A 16292-nucleotide genomic window follows, 5' to 3' on the forward strand; every position below is an offset into this window, starting at 1 on the left:
TAGCGTAAACTGAGCCCTCAGCTTGACTAAAATTGGTGTTCAGTAACATTGTGCAAAAAAAAAAAAAAAAAAGGTCCAGCTCACATAACTGTGAGAAGAGCAGCCTGGTTGGTATATGAACAGTAAAGGAGACATCTGACTGACCACAATGGCTAACATTCACCAGAGAAATGTTCATGGAAATGCCCGAAGGCACCGAAGATGCAGGGGTGTGAAGTACATGAAGAGATGATGAATATGTCAGCTAAGCGAGGCAGCGAGTGCTGAAGAACTGCTAATCATCTCACAGTGGGGGCGTGACAGAAGGAGGGTGCAGCCTGGGGAGGGGCGGGTGGGTGTTTGGTTTGGACAAATCTATTTTTATCTGGATTCCATGAAGACAGCTGCCAACCTCCTGAGCACTTCATAATCACAGTAACAATGAGACAGAGAGAGGTACAATTACATTTGCATACTTCTGTCAGATGTAAGTTAAAATATAATATAGCAAAAATGACTCGCTTTTAATGCTTTCATTGAGGGCAGTTGTGGAGTGGGTGGTGGAAATCTCATAAGCTCACCCGCTTTAGCTGAAAGCATTACAGACTTAGGGCTGTGTAACTGCCTGTGTGCCACTGTAATCTGTCAATGTGTCCAGCTGTAATTCCTTAACTAGAATGTGAAATAAACAAGTGCTGCTGGACATACATCACTGTTTGGGTAACTGTCTCCAAAGAAATCTGCTAACCAACGTGCTCCTTACCAGTTAACAGCAATTACACTGGCTTCTGTCTCCCATTTATATCTGCTGAGGACCAAATGCAGACTTTACTATTTTAGCATGTCTCTGTTACAGGTCACATACTGGGAGCCTGACATTCCCGGGCCTCTTTCAAAGCAACTTAGGAGCTCTGCCATATGTTTGGCAAGAGAGACAAGATAAGGGCTGACAAAGTGACACTGACATGATCCACAGTCATAACCTGGCAATGCAGTTCTGCTGCCGGAGGCCACATGCCACAATGTCACGGCCCGGACACCGTACACCCCCCACCAGCAGAATGTAACTCTGTATGCGAGTGGATGTGCTGCTCGGTGAAGATGGATGAATGAGCTGCATATAAACAAGGATTCAGCATTAATTACCAACGGTCTGAAGGAGGCCCAAGGCTTGCTGCTATGCAGCAATACAATAAAATATAACGTATTATCTGGATATTTTAGCCCTCTTCTCAAACTGTTTGGATGCACCTACAAAAAAATCAAGCCCTTCTTATACACACCTAAGAATATGGTTATGCTACAACACAATATCATATTCATACCATTTAAATTTACTCACAATATGCCCATGCGTTTTATTCAAATTTCAATGTGGTAAACCAACATGAAGCACATTGCTGTAAAGTGGATGGATCGGGATACATCAGATGGATAAAATACAGAAAAGTGTGGAGGTACATTTGTATTAATTCACCCTGAGTCAGCACTTTGATGCAATAACAGCTGCAAGGCTTTTGGGGAATGTCTCTGCATGCTTTACACATCTAGAGACTGATTTTTTTACACTGCAAAATAGTTGATGGAAAACAATGGTGGGCCCACAGCATGATGCTGCAACAACCATGGTTCACGAGGGGAATGGTGTGTTAAGGGTGATGCTTGGTGTTATTTTTTCCTCCACACACAGTGTCCTGATTTAGCTGAAAAAGTGAACAGATCATCTTCTGCTAAATGTTTGCTGTGTCTCCTACATGGCATGTGGCAAACCTTAAATGAGGTTGGTTGTTGATTTCTTCTTGCAATTCCTCCACAAAGGTCAGATTGTTGGATTATGAGTAAGAGCTGAGACTTAGACATCCTCTTTAGACTGAGCTGTTGATCACTGCAGCTCCTCTAGCGATACCATTGGCCTTTTAGTTGGTACTCTGATTAGTGTTCTCCTTGCAAGTTTGGATGGATTGACCATGTCTTAGCAGGATTGCAGTGGTGTCTCTTTTCATTTGCAGATAGATTGAACAGTACTCTGAGATGTTTGGAGAGTTTTAGCTTCTGAAGGAAATTGAATACATTCTCATTTAAAGAAAAATTGAAACAAATCTTTGGATAAAGTTTTATGGTAGAAAAAAATATTTGTCAAAGACCATTGTTTTAAATATTTGTGTGTAAGCCTCTGATTCCACATAGAGATTTTTTTTTTTACAAACTGTACATTTTATTCTAAAAGTTGTTTTAGTCAAGACATACAGAACTTTGGGTTACACCTAGACAGGATTGTGTAGGATCAAAATAATATCTTCATAAAACAGAAAATATTTCACAAGTTTTGTTCAAGGTAAAGAGGAAATGCAGGGTTCTTTCAGTCTGCAAATCTAAAAAATCTTATATACAAAAGTTTACCTTTTTTATTTTATTTTTATAATTCCATTTAATGTTCCATGTAAATTTTTACACAATAAAGGCTATTGAGTTTACCAACAATATTTCAAAACAGGTCAGGCTTTATACATGGAAAAATTGGTAAAAACTGTAACTGTAAGGCTGGAAAAAACTATTTTCTTTCCTCTACTTAATATCTGGAAATTCCTTAAATCAAATTCTATACTTTTCCAAACTGCATAAGTAAATGACAATATCTCATATAAAAGCTTTTTGATTTTAGTCCTGATTTGTATTTTTTTATTAAGAAGAAATTCAAATTGTTTCAGAAAAATTATTTATTTGTCTTTCCATGTAAAAAAAATACATCAGGAGGTTTGTTGTTGCATACACAGTTGTGTCAAGGTTTGTGTAGCGCTACACAAACCTTGACAGTTTGATACACTTTTTCTTCTCATTCTAATTAAAAAAAGTGTCTTTGTCTTTCTTTAACTTAAACATACCCATAAATGGTTTCATATACAGTGTAAATGCTTAAGGCTGCTATGGCGGTCAGATGTGGGCTGACTCCTAAAATATATCCATATTGCAAACAGTTTTACTCATTATCACTAAAATCGGACATATTCACAAGTAAAGCTTGAAAGTTTTTGTACTTCTGTATTTGAGTGCAAAAATATCTTAAACTTGGCCACAAAAGACCAGAGCGGTTCTTCTATGAACATGAAGCAAAAAAATTCATCTGCTTGTTAAAACTGTGGTGTCCTAAAGATCGACAGAGTTCACAAAGTATTTATGTTTTACAGAAATGTAGCACATGTAGATAATTATCTGCACTCTATAAGCTAAAGTTAGATTTTAATCAAATTTTTCTGAGAAAATGCATTGTTTGCTTCACTTTATTTGCCCCTTTAACAAAGTTTCCTTTTTCCCCCACTGTGGCAGACAGAACAGATCGTTACTGAAAAGTGGTCCAGTTTCTCTTGAAGATTGAAGGAACACTAGCTTCTCCAGCTGGAAAATGTTTGAGGACCTGACCTGAAAAACGGGTACAAAAAGAAAGATTGCATATTATAAAGAGCTGTAAAGCTTGAACAGGAAATAGTGGTAGAATAACTTGACTATGGTACATTCACAGGGTTTTTCTCTTTGTTATTGTTCTTATATTCAAAGGTAAACAGTAAACTGTTCAATTCATTCAGCAGAATTGATGCTTGGAGAAAATTAGAAAGTTTGATTTCATAACTCGGCTTTAAGAAAAACCTACATTCATACAGCCATGGCCTTTCATCTTTCATCTGTAAACTGAAAACAATTTTTTTTAGTTACCCATAAAAATGTACAATTCCATAAATCTGGGTCGCCGACTAATTTCTCCCAAAGGGACACATTAATATATATGATTGCTACTGATCACTGGGCCGGATCACTAGCTGAACCTAATTATTCCAAAAATAAATTCAGTAATAAATTGTAAATAAGACTTTAACTGGCCGCTACCAGCAGTAGCCATCATAACTGAAAAATGTGACATGCCACACAAATAACTTAACCTTTATATTATCCTATTATAAAGAATAACAGTTTAATAAAAGGGAAAAATCTGCAAATGCTTGTATGTCACTGTATGTTCAGTCTAATAATGTAATTAAATCTGTAACAGCTGAGAACAACAGTCTGTTTTCTACCAACAGAACCATTTTACCTTTTTATGTCAGTAAATACATTAGAAAAGAGCTGCTAGATGTTAGGAAATTGGTCCAGGATATTATTAATTATTGTATTATAGTCCAACACTCTGGGACCTTTGGTATCTGAGTCAGTGGTGAGCAGCTACTGCAATGAGACTCTAGCCAACAGGCTAAATATCGCATTATGATGCAAAGTGTATTTATGAAAACCGGAAACAACAACCAACATAATATATTGTGCAGCTCTAACGTAAAAGTTCAAGCAAGGACTATATAAAACAAAACAAAAAAAATAAAAAATCTGTTCCTGTCTGTTTTTAGCATTAGAAAACACACGAGGGTGCTGATGTAGCTGCTCAAATAGAGAAAGACAGTAGTTGCCTTTCAAAATACAAATATATATTTAAAACAAAAGCAGTAAATTTGAAAAGGCATGCGTAGAATTACCATTTCATGCATGTTGAATTTCAAATTTTCTATTTACCACCACTGGCCAGTCTGGGAAAGCTTAATAGTTGGATGTGGCCCAGAGGCTCTATAATGCCCAGTCCTGTCCTAAATAAACCTAATACATAAATCTGAAAGTGTCTCATAAAATAAACTGAGATCCATCTTAAAGACCAACAAAACATGTTCTCTTTCATAGCATTAATTTCGTGTCTCACATTGGGAACGCCCTCGGCGTGACCTCATCAGAAGCTCCTATTGCATTACGCCAGCCAGGATTGGCTGGAAATAAGCCTGTCAGTGTCAGAGAGGGCAGAAGGCAGAGTCCCTCCCCCTATTTATAGGGCTGTTGCTGCACTGATAGTTTATTCAAGAACCTCTTCTCGCAACGAGCAGTTGCAACTAGCTCTCCATTAGATACGGCCTCTCTTCGGAGCCTAGCTAAACTGTCCACAGACACGTGTGCAAGCTCGGTCGCCGGGCGCTTTGCTCTGGGTTTGTCCAGTATCACCGAGAGTAGCTATTCCCTCGGTAGAAATACCGCGGGAAGAGTAGAAATACTCACAAAAAAAAAAAAAGTGGGTCAACTTACCTGCAACGGTTGGCCATTACAGAGTAGCAATACTCCCGCTGTAAGCTACCCATAGAAAAGCCACAACTCTCCCGCCAACCTAGCCACACCTGGTTAGCTTAGCTGTCACAAGCAAGTTTTCTTCTTTTCTTTTTCGTAGCCTCACAGCCGAATCTCCTTTAAACATGGAGACTGCCAAGTCTTCCACAAAAGTTGAGGAGAGCATACAGGTACGAACCTACCTGTGTGGCAATAAACTTTCAAGCTGGAATACCCACCTGGATTGTGTGGTGTGTCTTGGTCTGAAACACGCTCAAGCAGCCTTTGAGCCCGCGGAAGAGTGCTCTCACTGTAGCCGGTTCGCCCTCAAGGTGCTCTGTCGCCATCTGGTCCGTCAGTCGACATTGTCCAGCAACGACCCAGTGTTGTCTTCGACAGCATCCTCAGGCGCGGGCCGACCCGGTCATGATATGGATGAACTGGATTTTGACCAGCACGAAGTGTGCAAACGCACTGCTGCCAAGTTAAACATCCAGTAGCCCGAGGTTCAGGCGGAGGTAGTCCGCTCCCGTTTCGACGGAGAGAAGCTGCCAAAAGCACGGAAAACAGGCAGACAACTCCTGCCGTTTTTCCCAGAGCTACTGGAAGAAGTGGCTGTCTCCTGGCGCAACAAGCCCTTTAAGGAGAAGCACCCGGTGGCTGGCAGTTCGGTGCTGGATTGTGACGGGATGGAAAAGAGCGGTCTCCGCCAGATGCCACCAGTTGAGCCGGCGGTGGCAGCGCACCTACACCCGAAGACCTCCATGTCAGCGGGTGGTCCCGCCCTCCCTTCAAGAGCGGACTGAATTCAGTCCAGCCTGACGGATAAGTCCTACAGGGCTGCAGCGCTCTCAGTCCATGCTCTGAACGCCTCGTCTCTGCTGATGGCTTATCAGGCGGAACTCGAGGAGCAGATGACCGACTCACCTGACGCTGCGTTAAGGGAGGAAGTAACAGATCACTGCCTTCACCTCCATAAAGTGGAAATCCAGGCTCTGGGCATGGGGCTCATGGTTCTGCAGGAGAGAGCCAGGTGGCTGAATCTCACCATGCTTTCCACTAAAGAGAAGGAGGACCTCCTGGACACCCCCATCACACCTCAGGGGATGTGCGGAGCAGCGGTCACCTCGATGCGAAAAAGGTGGGAGGAGAAGAAGAGGGATGATGAAGCCTTGAAGCTGTGTCTCCCCAGACGTACATTTGCCACTGGGACCACGGCCCCGCCACCCCAGCGCCAGACGTTTACCCAGGCAACAGCTCGCTTTCCCCCCACCTCCAGGATCTCGAGACAACCGAAAGCACAATTAGCTGCTCAGGCACCACAGAAACCCTCTGCCTCCAAGGCACAGTGGCAGAGGAAGCCCGAAGGCTCTCGCCCCGACCAGCCACCTCCACTCAGATGGTAAGGAGGAGGAAGTGGTTGGCCTGACCACCTCCCTGTATGGAGGGAGTGAGCAGGGATCGCTTCCCTCCACGGCTCTGTTCCTGAGCCCGTTCGAGGAGTTCAGCCGAGTTCAGTGCGTGACCGAGAGGACGTTCGAGCCTGATCACGAAGAAACTGAGAGACTGTGTTCATTATGGGGAATTCCACAGCGACCCCCGTTCACGTCACACAAGTACATTTTTCTGTTCAACAAAAATAAATGTTCACAAACTGTCGCATCCAGGCCATGAGTCGAGGGCGCAGTTAAAAACATTGGAAAATATAAACGCACTATTTCTTGGGGATTTGGTTCCTCCTTTTTCGGAAGGAGTGAGACCTCCCCGAGTGTGAGCAGCTCTGTTGCGCAGCCAATACCGCGTGCATGCGCACTACAAGACGGAGCTTTTTGTGACCTAGCGCCAGAAGGTGGCGCTCTCAGCCCGTTTTCAACAGACTGGCCTGTCAGCCACCTGACAGTGAAAATCAATCTTTGGGAAAAATGCACAGACTGAAAGTGGGTTTTAAGAACAATAAGGAGGGGATACAGGCTGCAGTTCGCCGTATCCCCCCCATGCTTCAGGGGAGTGATTTAGTCACAAGCAGAAGGGGAAGCCGCTCTTTTCCTACAGGAGGAAATTTCCTCGTTGCCGGAGAAGAGAGCGATAAGACTGATTCCTCACGAACACAGCAGCGTCGGTTTTTATTTGCGTTATTTCCTCGTGCCGAAGAAAGGCAGGCGGGGGATGCGTGCGATTTTAGACCTCCGGGCGCTGAACGAGCATCTGAGAAAATACAAATTCAGGATGCTGACCCACACCTCCCTGCTGCGCTTCCTACATCCCGGCGATTGGTTTACTTCAATCGACCTCAAGGATGCCTTTTTCCACATCCCCATATACCCACCACACAGAAAATATCTCAGATTTGCATTTCAGGGAAACTGTTACGAATACCTCGTACTCCTTTTTGGAATGTCTCTGAGCCCCAGAGTGTTTGTGAAGTGCACGGAGGCTGCTGTGGGTCCGCTCAGGAGGCGGGGCATCCGCGTGATGATGTACATAGACGACTGGCTGATCACCTCGTTCTCCCACCAAGAAGCTGCAGACCACACAGCTGTATTAGCACAGCACATGATGGATCTGGGTTTCCAAATAAATATGGAAAAGAGTGTCCTGCTTCCTTCTCAACACATATCCTTCATAGGTCTCTCCCTAAACTCAGTCCAGGCCAGAGTGAGACTAACAGAGAACAGAGTGAAAACCATGCTCGACTGCTTGGCCTTGTTTCACAGAGGAAACCTGGTATCGTTCACACTCTGCAGAAGGCTTTTGGGGCTGATGGCTTCAGCATTAGTAGTAGTCCCGCTGGGACGGCTCCACATGAGAGGGATCCAACGATGGGTGGCCTCTCATCAGAGGCTGAACCCACACTTTCGTCAGAGAGTGAGGGTCACCACAGCCTGCACAAGAGCACTACGTCCTTGGCGGGATTCCGATATGCAGACACAGGGTGTTCCGATGGCAGTTGTCCAAAACAGAAAGGTGGTCACGACGGATGCCTCCCTGTCGGGCTGGGGAGGTATATGCGAATGACAAATGGTGAATGGGTCTTGGGGCCCAAACATGCTGTCAGCTTACATAAATTACCTGGAGCTGATGGCTGTTCACTTAACGTTAAAACATTTTCTCCCTATCGTGAGGGGACACCACATGCTGATCAGAACAGACAACACCACTGTGGTGGCTTATATCAACAGGCATGGAGGTCTGAGGTCACTGAGACTCCACAGGCTGACTCACAAACTAATAATTTGGAGCAGCAGACATTTTATGTCACTGAGAGCCACTCACATCCAAAGAGTACTGAATTGTGGAGCAGACCTTCTCTCCAGGGGGAATCCTCTGTATGCAGAGTGGAAGCTCCATCCAGAGGTGACCAGGCTGGTCTGGCAGAAGTTCGGTCAGCGATCAGTGGACCTGTTTGCCTAATAGGAGAACAATCAGTGCCCCCTGTTCTTCTCCCTGCATGATCAGAACGCACTTCTGGGGTTGGAAGCACTAGCCTACACCTAGCCTCGTGTTCTGTTCTATGCGTTTCCCCCAATAGCTCTCATTTCACCAACGCTAGCCAGGGTACGAGCAGAAGGCCTGACAATGATCCTTATTGCACCCCATTGGCCAGCACAACACTGGTTGGGGACATAACACAGCTCTGCTAGGAGCTGTGGCCTCTTCCTGCACACAGGGATCTGCACCCATTAGTGGGCCAGTTCATACGAGGGGCTCGCAGGAATCTTCCCGTTTCAAGACCCACTGCTCCATCATGGGATCTGCCCCTGGTGCTGGATGCTCTCCTAGGCCACCTTTTGAGCCACTGGATCAGATGGAATTACATTAGGAGCTCTAAAAACAGCACTCCTGTTGGCACTGGTCTCTGCTAAGCGTGTGGGAGAAATCCACGCTTTATCAGTGCATCCTTCTTGCACAAAATTTTCTCCGGACAAGACCAGGGTGGTTTTGCTCCCCAACCCTGCTTTTGAGCCTAAAGTGTTGGGGTCATACTCTCCAATTGAGTAGGTGGCTTTTAATCCCACTCCTTTCTCCTCACAGGAACAGGAGAAGCTGCACAATCTCTGCCCGATATGTGCTGTAGAGATCTACCTAGGGAGAACAAAACAGGTAAGGAAAAGTGACCAGCTGTTTGTCTCCTGGGCTAAGAATCATTATGGGAAACCGGTGTCAAAACAGCGGCTCGCCCATTGGATCACTGCTGCAATCTCCTTAGCCTATAGTTCAAAAGGGCTTCAGCCTCCAGAGGGCCTGCGTGCCCCCTCTACTAGGGGCTTAAGCTCTTCATGAGCCCTGCTCAGAGGAGTATCTCTGCGAGAGATTTGTGCTGCTGCAAGATGGGCGTCTCCTCATCGCTGGCTCATTCAGTAATCAGGGTGGCTCCAAGCGCTATAGAGAACTGTGATTAATTGTTTTACAATCTGCTGACATGCAGTGTGTAATCTGCTAAGCAATTCGGGAGTCAGTATATTTTCGTTCCCAATGTGAGACACGAAAGGAATGCTATGAAAGAGAACTTTAGGTTACTTTCGTAACCCCGGTTCTCCGAGTAGCATGAGTGAGTGTCTCACCAAGTCACCCTCCTTGCTCTGACGTTGCGAGGAAGAGGTGAATGTTTTTGAATAAACTATCAGTGCAGCGACAGCCCTATAAATACGGGGAGAGAATGTGCCCTCTCTGACACTGACAGGCTTATTTCCTGCCAATCCTGGCTGGCGTAATGCAATAGGAGCTTCTGATGAGGTCACGCCGAGGGTGTTCCCAATGTGAGACACTCACTCATGCTACTCAGAGAACCGGGGTTACGAAAGTAATCTAAAGTTTTTCCCCCTTTTAATTCTTCCCATTTATTAGTTAAAAAATATTACCTTTGTTTTATGCCTTTGTCAGAAAACAGACACACACCAAAAAAAAGAAGAGATTATAGGACTTACATTCACCAGCCACTTTATTAGGTAAACCTGTCCAACTGCTTCTTAACGCAAATTTCTAATCAGCCAATCACATGGCAGCAACTCAATGCATTTAGGCATGTAGACGTGGTCAAGATGATCTGCTGCAGTTCAAACCGAGCATCCGAATGGGGAAGAAATGTGATTTAAGTGACTTTGAACGTGGCATGGTTGTTGGTGCCAGATGCGCTGGTCTGAGTATTTCAGAAACTGCTGATCTACTGGGATTTTCACCCACTACCATGTCTAGGGGTTACAGAGAATGGTCCAAAAAAGAGAAAATATCCAGTGAGCGGCAGCTCTGTGGGCGCAAATGCCTTGTTGATGCCAGAGGTCAGAGGAGAATGGCCAGACTGGTTCGAGCTGATAGAAAGGCAACAGTAACTCAAATAACCACTCGTTATAACCAAGGCATGCAGAAGAGCATCTCTGAACTCACAACACATCGGACCTTGAGGCAGATGGGCTACAGCAGGAGAAGACCTCACCAGGTGTCACTCTTGTCAGCTAAAAACAGGAAACTGAGATTACAATTTGCACAGGCTCACCAAAATTGGACAATGGAAGATTGGTAAAACGTTGCCTGGTCTGACGAGTCTCGATTTCTGCTGCGACATTCGGATGGTAGGGTCAGAATTTGGCATCAACAACATGAAAGCATGGATCCATCCTGCCTCGTATCAACGGTTCAGGCTGGTGGTGGTGTGATGGTGTGGGGGATATTTTCTTGCCACACTTTGGGCCCCTTAATACCAACTGAGCATCGTGTCAACGCTACAGCCTACCTGAGTAATGTTGCTGACCATGTCCATCCCTTCATGACCACAGTGTACCCATCTTCTGATGGTTACTTCCAGCAGGATAAGGCGCCATGTCATAAAGAACAAATCATCACAGACACTACACCTTTGGGATGTGGTGGAACGGGAGATTCGCATCATGGATGTGCAGCTGACAAATCTGCAGCATCTGTGTGATGCTATCTTGTCAATATGGATCAAACTCTCTGAGGAATGTTTCCAGTACCTTGTTGAATCTATGCCACAAAGGATTAAGGCAGTTCTGAAGGCAAAAGGGGGTCCAACCCGGTACTAGCAAGGTGTACCTAATAAAGTGGCCGGTGACTGTATATCAGAATGTGAATGTTTCCGATACGCTCAGACAAGTCTCCACACAGTTGTGTGCACTTTAGTGTGCAATGCACTGGAAGAGATCCCGGGGCAACACTAGTTACCATGTGACATACAACAGCATATGGAGGCAGAAACAGAAGAAAGGGACAGATAAGTAGGAGATGCATTAGAATAGAAAAGGAAATCTAAAGACTTGAGGCAGCAGAACTGATAGGTTAACCTCCACAGACTTGAAAGCACATGTACTATACCAAGAATGCTACCATCTTTAACAGGATCCAATTTTTTATTAATTTCTTGTCATGGATTTATATATACTCATGGGTCCAACAGAACATTTGCTCAGATTATTAGTTCAGGCAAATGACAGAGGCAGCTCTGAACTGGGATGAATAGAGGGAAGAGAAAAGATGAGGTGGGGGAGGAACTAAATTAGGTTGGATGAGGAGGTATTAAATCAAAGGTTTTACTCAGAGCAGTGTTGCGGAAGAAAAGATGTGAGCTTCTAAACCCCACAGGCACAACACAGATATGTGGGTCTGTCTGCTGATCAGCACAAACACAAAGCGTCAATTAAAACAAGAAACATTGACCACACTTACTGGCTTGCAGACCCGAATGTGTTTCCTGAGAATCCTATAAAATAAAGAGAAGTGATGCATGGAGTTATAGCACCATGTATAAGGAATTTAATCAAGGGTATCCACTGTCTCTGCAAATATGTATGTATGAATAGGAATGCAGAGTGAAAACTGATTGAAGTCTTATGTTAGAAGCTGTTTTGTAGTAATGTCAGGGTTCCAACACTTTTTTCATGTTTAAACTCCATTTTTTCCAGATTTCAAGATCTCAAAAGTTCTTAGTACTTTTTTAACCCATTTTCAAAGTCTTAATACAAAATCTCACAATTTATTTAGGGCGGATATTTGTATAGTGGTCAGGCTTTAATTATGACAACTGCAGAAGCTGGAACTTGATCCTGGGAAGGAAGGTGGGTGGGTAGGTAGATGGATAGACTGATGGATAGATGGACAGATAGATAGATGAACGGAGAGACATATTGATGGATAAATGGACAGACGTATGGATAGATCTTTGAATGGCCAGCTGGCTGACTGGACAGATGGATGAAAGATAAAGGGTATATGGAGTGACTGACAGACAGATAGATTGATAGATAAACTGATAATTGAAAGAGAGATGGAAGAATGTCACTTTTAAACAGTGGAGTAAGAAATAAAGCCTAGAAACAGAAAAATTAAGCATGTTCTATTTTCTTCTGACCTAGAAAATACATAAAATCAAATGAAATACTTTTCCAGACTGTGTAGAAAACCCTGCAACATTATCTGTTGGCAGAAAAATTGGGCAGTTACATTAATATTTAATTTATAATCTCTTTGGAAAATACAATTTCACATAAAAAGCAAAGAATACAACAATGCAAATGTCTATAATTTTAAGATTAAATGTCTGTATATCTAAACTAAGATTTAAGATACCTGAACATTAACTAAATTATTAGAGACACCGTTAAACAACCCAAACTGTTCCTGGCATATAAAGATGATGAGTGAAATAGATGCCTCACCTCCAGTCTGTGGCTGTTGTCCAAAGCCAGAGAAGCTGCTCGGCTGACTTCCAAATGCAGTGCCCTGCTGGGCCAAGTTCCCAAATGTAGGAGGAGTCTGACTAGCCAGGGCGCCAAAGGAAGGGGCACTGGTAGGTGAGGAGAACCTGAAAACAGGGGCATACAATTGCAAGTTTAAAACGAACAGGCACTGGTGAGAACATATAAGCCGCAAATTTTATCAGTAATTTATCTAGACAAAGAGAAAACCATAACATCACATGCCTGCTTATAAAATCCTAAGTAAACATGTCTGAAAGGCAGAAGATGAAAAACAGGGTGGGAGAATTTTGGATGTGAGATTGAGAGAATGGGAAGTGAACAGGATTTAATCCGTCGTACTGAACACACCCCTACGGACTACTGAGAGAGAATGGAAAGTATAAGCATACCAGTGGAAGAAGTAGAGAGCTGGCCAGTTTAATCTGCTGGCAGCCTGACCCCAAAGTGGGATTATCTGAGGGAAATAATCTACTCCTGCACACAGATCCATAGTTTGAGGCTCGGAGGCAACCTCACCACTATCAAAACACATGGATTGGAAGGACATCACTGTACATTGAGCTAAAATTTCAGTCTGATATATTTGAGGAAGGAACTATACATGTAATTTATTAAAAAGGAATATTTTTAGAAAGAACTATTTTTTAAAGTTTTACTTAATGTTAAAAGTTAATGAGTTATTTTAAACAATGCATTGCAAAAATATTCATACCACTCGAACTTTAGCACATTTTGTCTCGTCACACGCATAAACATCAAGGTGTTTTATTAGGGTTTTATGTGAAAAATCAACGCAAAAGTAGTGCAAAATTGAACTTCAGGATGAATCCAGCTATTCTGCGAAGGCCTCAGAGGGTTATTAGAGGACGTTAGAGAACAAACCGCATCATGAAGCCTAAGGAACAATGCAGACAGGTCGGGAATAATGTTGGGAAGAAACAAGAGTTAAGTTATTAAATGATATCTCAAGCAAGTAGAGGCAACATCGTGCTCTGAGGATACTTTTCTTTAGCAGGCACAGGCAAGTGAAGATGAATGGAGCTAGAGATAGGGCAATACTAAAAAGCAAGACAACAACCCCAAAAATGTAGCCAGAGCTGCTGTGGAATGGTTCAGGATCAAAGCAATTTTATTTGTTAAAATGGCCTAGTCAAAGTCCAGATCTCAATCTACTTAAGGTTCTGTGGCGAGATGATTCAAATGTCAAACATCAAAGCTGAGCTAATCGGCAAAGAAGAATGGTAGAGATATTGCTGCTACAGACTTGAAGATGAAATTGGAAGTTGAAAAAACAAAAGGTGATTCTACAAAGTATTGATCCTGGGGGCTGAATACCAATTCACGCCAGACTCAGAGCATAATTTATTTATATAAGTTATATAATATATATAAGTTGGCAACCACGCAATATTACCTACTGCCTTTACCAACTGTGCACTAATTTGTGTTGGTCTATCTTATAAAGACAGATGAAATACATTTTTGTCTTCACCGTAAGCACCTGTGAAAAGGGAAGGGGGTAGAAATAACTGCAAAACATTTCATGAAAACAAATAAATACTTTAGACATAAAGAACAATAATGTCCACTGGATCTCACTTCACACAAATGACGTGCAAAACGTCTGTTGAGAGTAAGACAGCGAGAACTGAACATTTGTTTAAAGACGATTCCTGCAACCTGAAGTCTTCATGGCTTAGATGATTTACACTCAGATCCAAAGATACATCTACTTTCAACTGGCGAGTGTTATCTTAAACCTTTGTAGTTTATTTCTTCAGACATGGCAAAAAATACATTAATGCAACACTATAATTTGATTTCTAATTTTATCATTTTCATGATTGCAGCCCTTCATTTGGTTTGTGTTTATGGACTGAGCGTGCAAAGATGTTCTGATTTTCAAAAATGCTGCATTGTGCCGCAGGCAAAATTTGGCTGCTGCTGCTCCTCTTTCAGCACTGCACAAACAGTCTGGCGATACTGACGTTTTCAAACTCTTTGAAGCTGCAGCTATAAAATGATCAAAAACCCAGGATTATATCCAATCCATCAGATCACTTTCCTTAGTTAAAGGTTATCGTACAAGTGATAAGATATTTACAATACATTTTACCAAGTTAAATGCTAATCAAGATTCTTACCCAAATCCACCCATGTTTGCAGCTGCTGTTCCTTCTCCGAACACTTTACTAGTTGAGGAACCCATTGGATTGCTGAATGAAGGGCTTGTGCCAAATGATGCTGTAGCACCAAATGCGGGGGAACCACCAAACGAAGGGGGACTCCCGAACACTGGAGCACTGCCAAAGCCTCCTGCATAAAGCAAAACATAAGTGAGCTTCGTACCAGCAGAAAAAACTGAACGCAGGAGAATATTACAAGGTTTATAGATGATATGAGTTGTGATGTTATTTCTGCATCTGAAATAGAAAAAGGATGTTTTTTTCTTTCACAAACCGGGGCTTAAATATTTTCATAAAACATAAAGCAAAGCCGTAAAAATACATATAACAACACTATATCAGAAAGAGTTGACTTGGACCTTGGTTACGCTAAAAAGTAGTGTAATTTAAACTCTATTAAGGTAAATAAGTTCAAATTTGTGCAAAAGCATATTTTAAAAATATAGTTTTAATTAATGTCTCTAAAAAATAGTCATATAGTTTAGGGTATTTTTTACCAATTCAAAACAGAACATTGTAATAACTTCTGGACAGGACAAATAGTTCACGCCTAATTCGAGAAGCAACTAAGAAAGGCTGCGCTGAAATTACAACCGGGCCAGCAGCACGCCCCAGTAAATAATTGATTGAGCTAATGTAACTATATTACATTGCCCTTACAAAGGCCAGAGGCAGGACATTAATGTGCTGAGCAATACCAGTATCCCAATGGAGCTGAGCGATAGCTGGGATCCCAGCTACAGCTAATTAGCAAAGAATGAGAAAAAAAATCTCAACTTGTATAAAATTTTATAACCCAGCTACCAATTTGGAATAATATAATCGATTTTACGGTCATAAAAAAAACCTTCACTTTGTCTATTTAGACTGGATCCACTCTAAATTGTAAGAAAAGTGTCAATATTAAAAAGATCATCAATCGGGCCTATAATAATATATTTGAATCTAAACGGTTTCTCTATATGTGTTCAGAACATACCCCACCTCATTAGGAAAGTTTCCTACAAATGTTTTAGATCAAAATTTCAAACAGTTTCCAGATTTAAATTCCCGGAATATTCAGTTAATTTTGACCTAAAATTAAGATATTAATACAAACCCGGATGCACCAAAGAATGGCTCATAAACAAAAGGCTGGGCAGACAAATGCATGGGATAAACAAAGTATGATGGATGAAAAAAACAGATGAATGGGCAGATGGGTGGACAAACAAATGGATGGATGATAAATAAATTGATGTGTCAATGGACTGAAAAACAGATGGACTGAATGGTACAAACCTTTAGACAA

General features: G+C 42.5%; 1 protein-coding gene across 3 annotated transcripts in view; it reads right to left on the bottom strand.

Annotated features, from left to right (window-relative positions):
- Positions 1–2678: 2678 nt before the first annotated feature.
- The window catches only part of nup214 (nucleoporin 214), a 42277-nt gene continuing 28663 nt past the window's right edge, over positions 2679–16292 (bottom strand). For 2 of the 3 annotated variants that reach the window (XM_047372208.1, XM_047372207.1), the window contains exons 33-35: positions 14960–15131; positions 12774–12919; positions 2679–3396 (exon numbers count right to left, since the gene is read on the bottom strand). In XM_047372208.1, coding sequence (XP_047228164.1) covers positions 3317–3396; positions 12774–12919; positions 14960–15131 — 398 coding nt within the window. In that variant the 3' untranslated portion in view covers positions 2679–3316. Of the gene's footprint in view, positions 3397–11784; positions 11819–12773; positions 12920–14959; positions 15132–16292 lie in introns of all 3 variants that reach the window. The other variant, XM_047372209.1, reaches the window with a different exon arrangement.

This window comes from Girardinichthys multiradiatus, chromosome 8, assembly GCF_021462225.1.
Source record: "Girardinichthys multiradiatus isolate DD_20200921_A chromosome 8, DD_fGirMul_XY1, whole genome shotgun sequence".
Classification (NCBI taxonomy): domain Eukaryota; kingdom Metazoa; phylum Chordata; class Actinopteri; order Cyprinodontiformes; family Goodeidae; genus Girardinichthys; species Girardinichthys multiradiatus.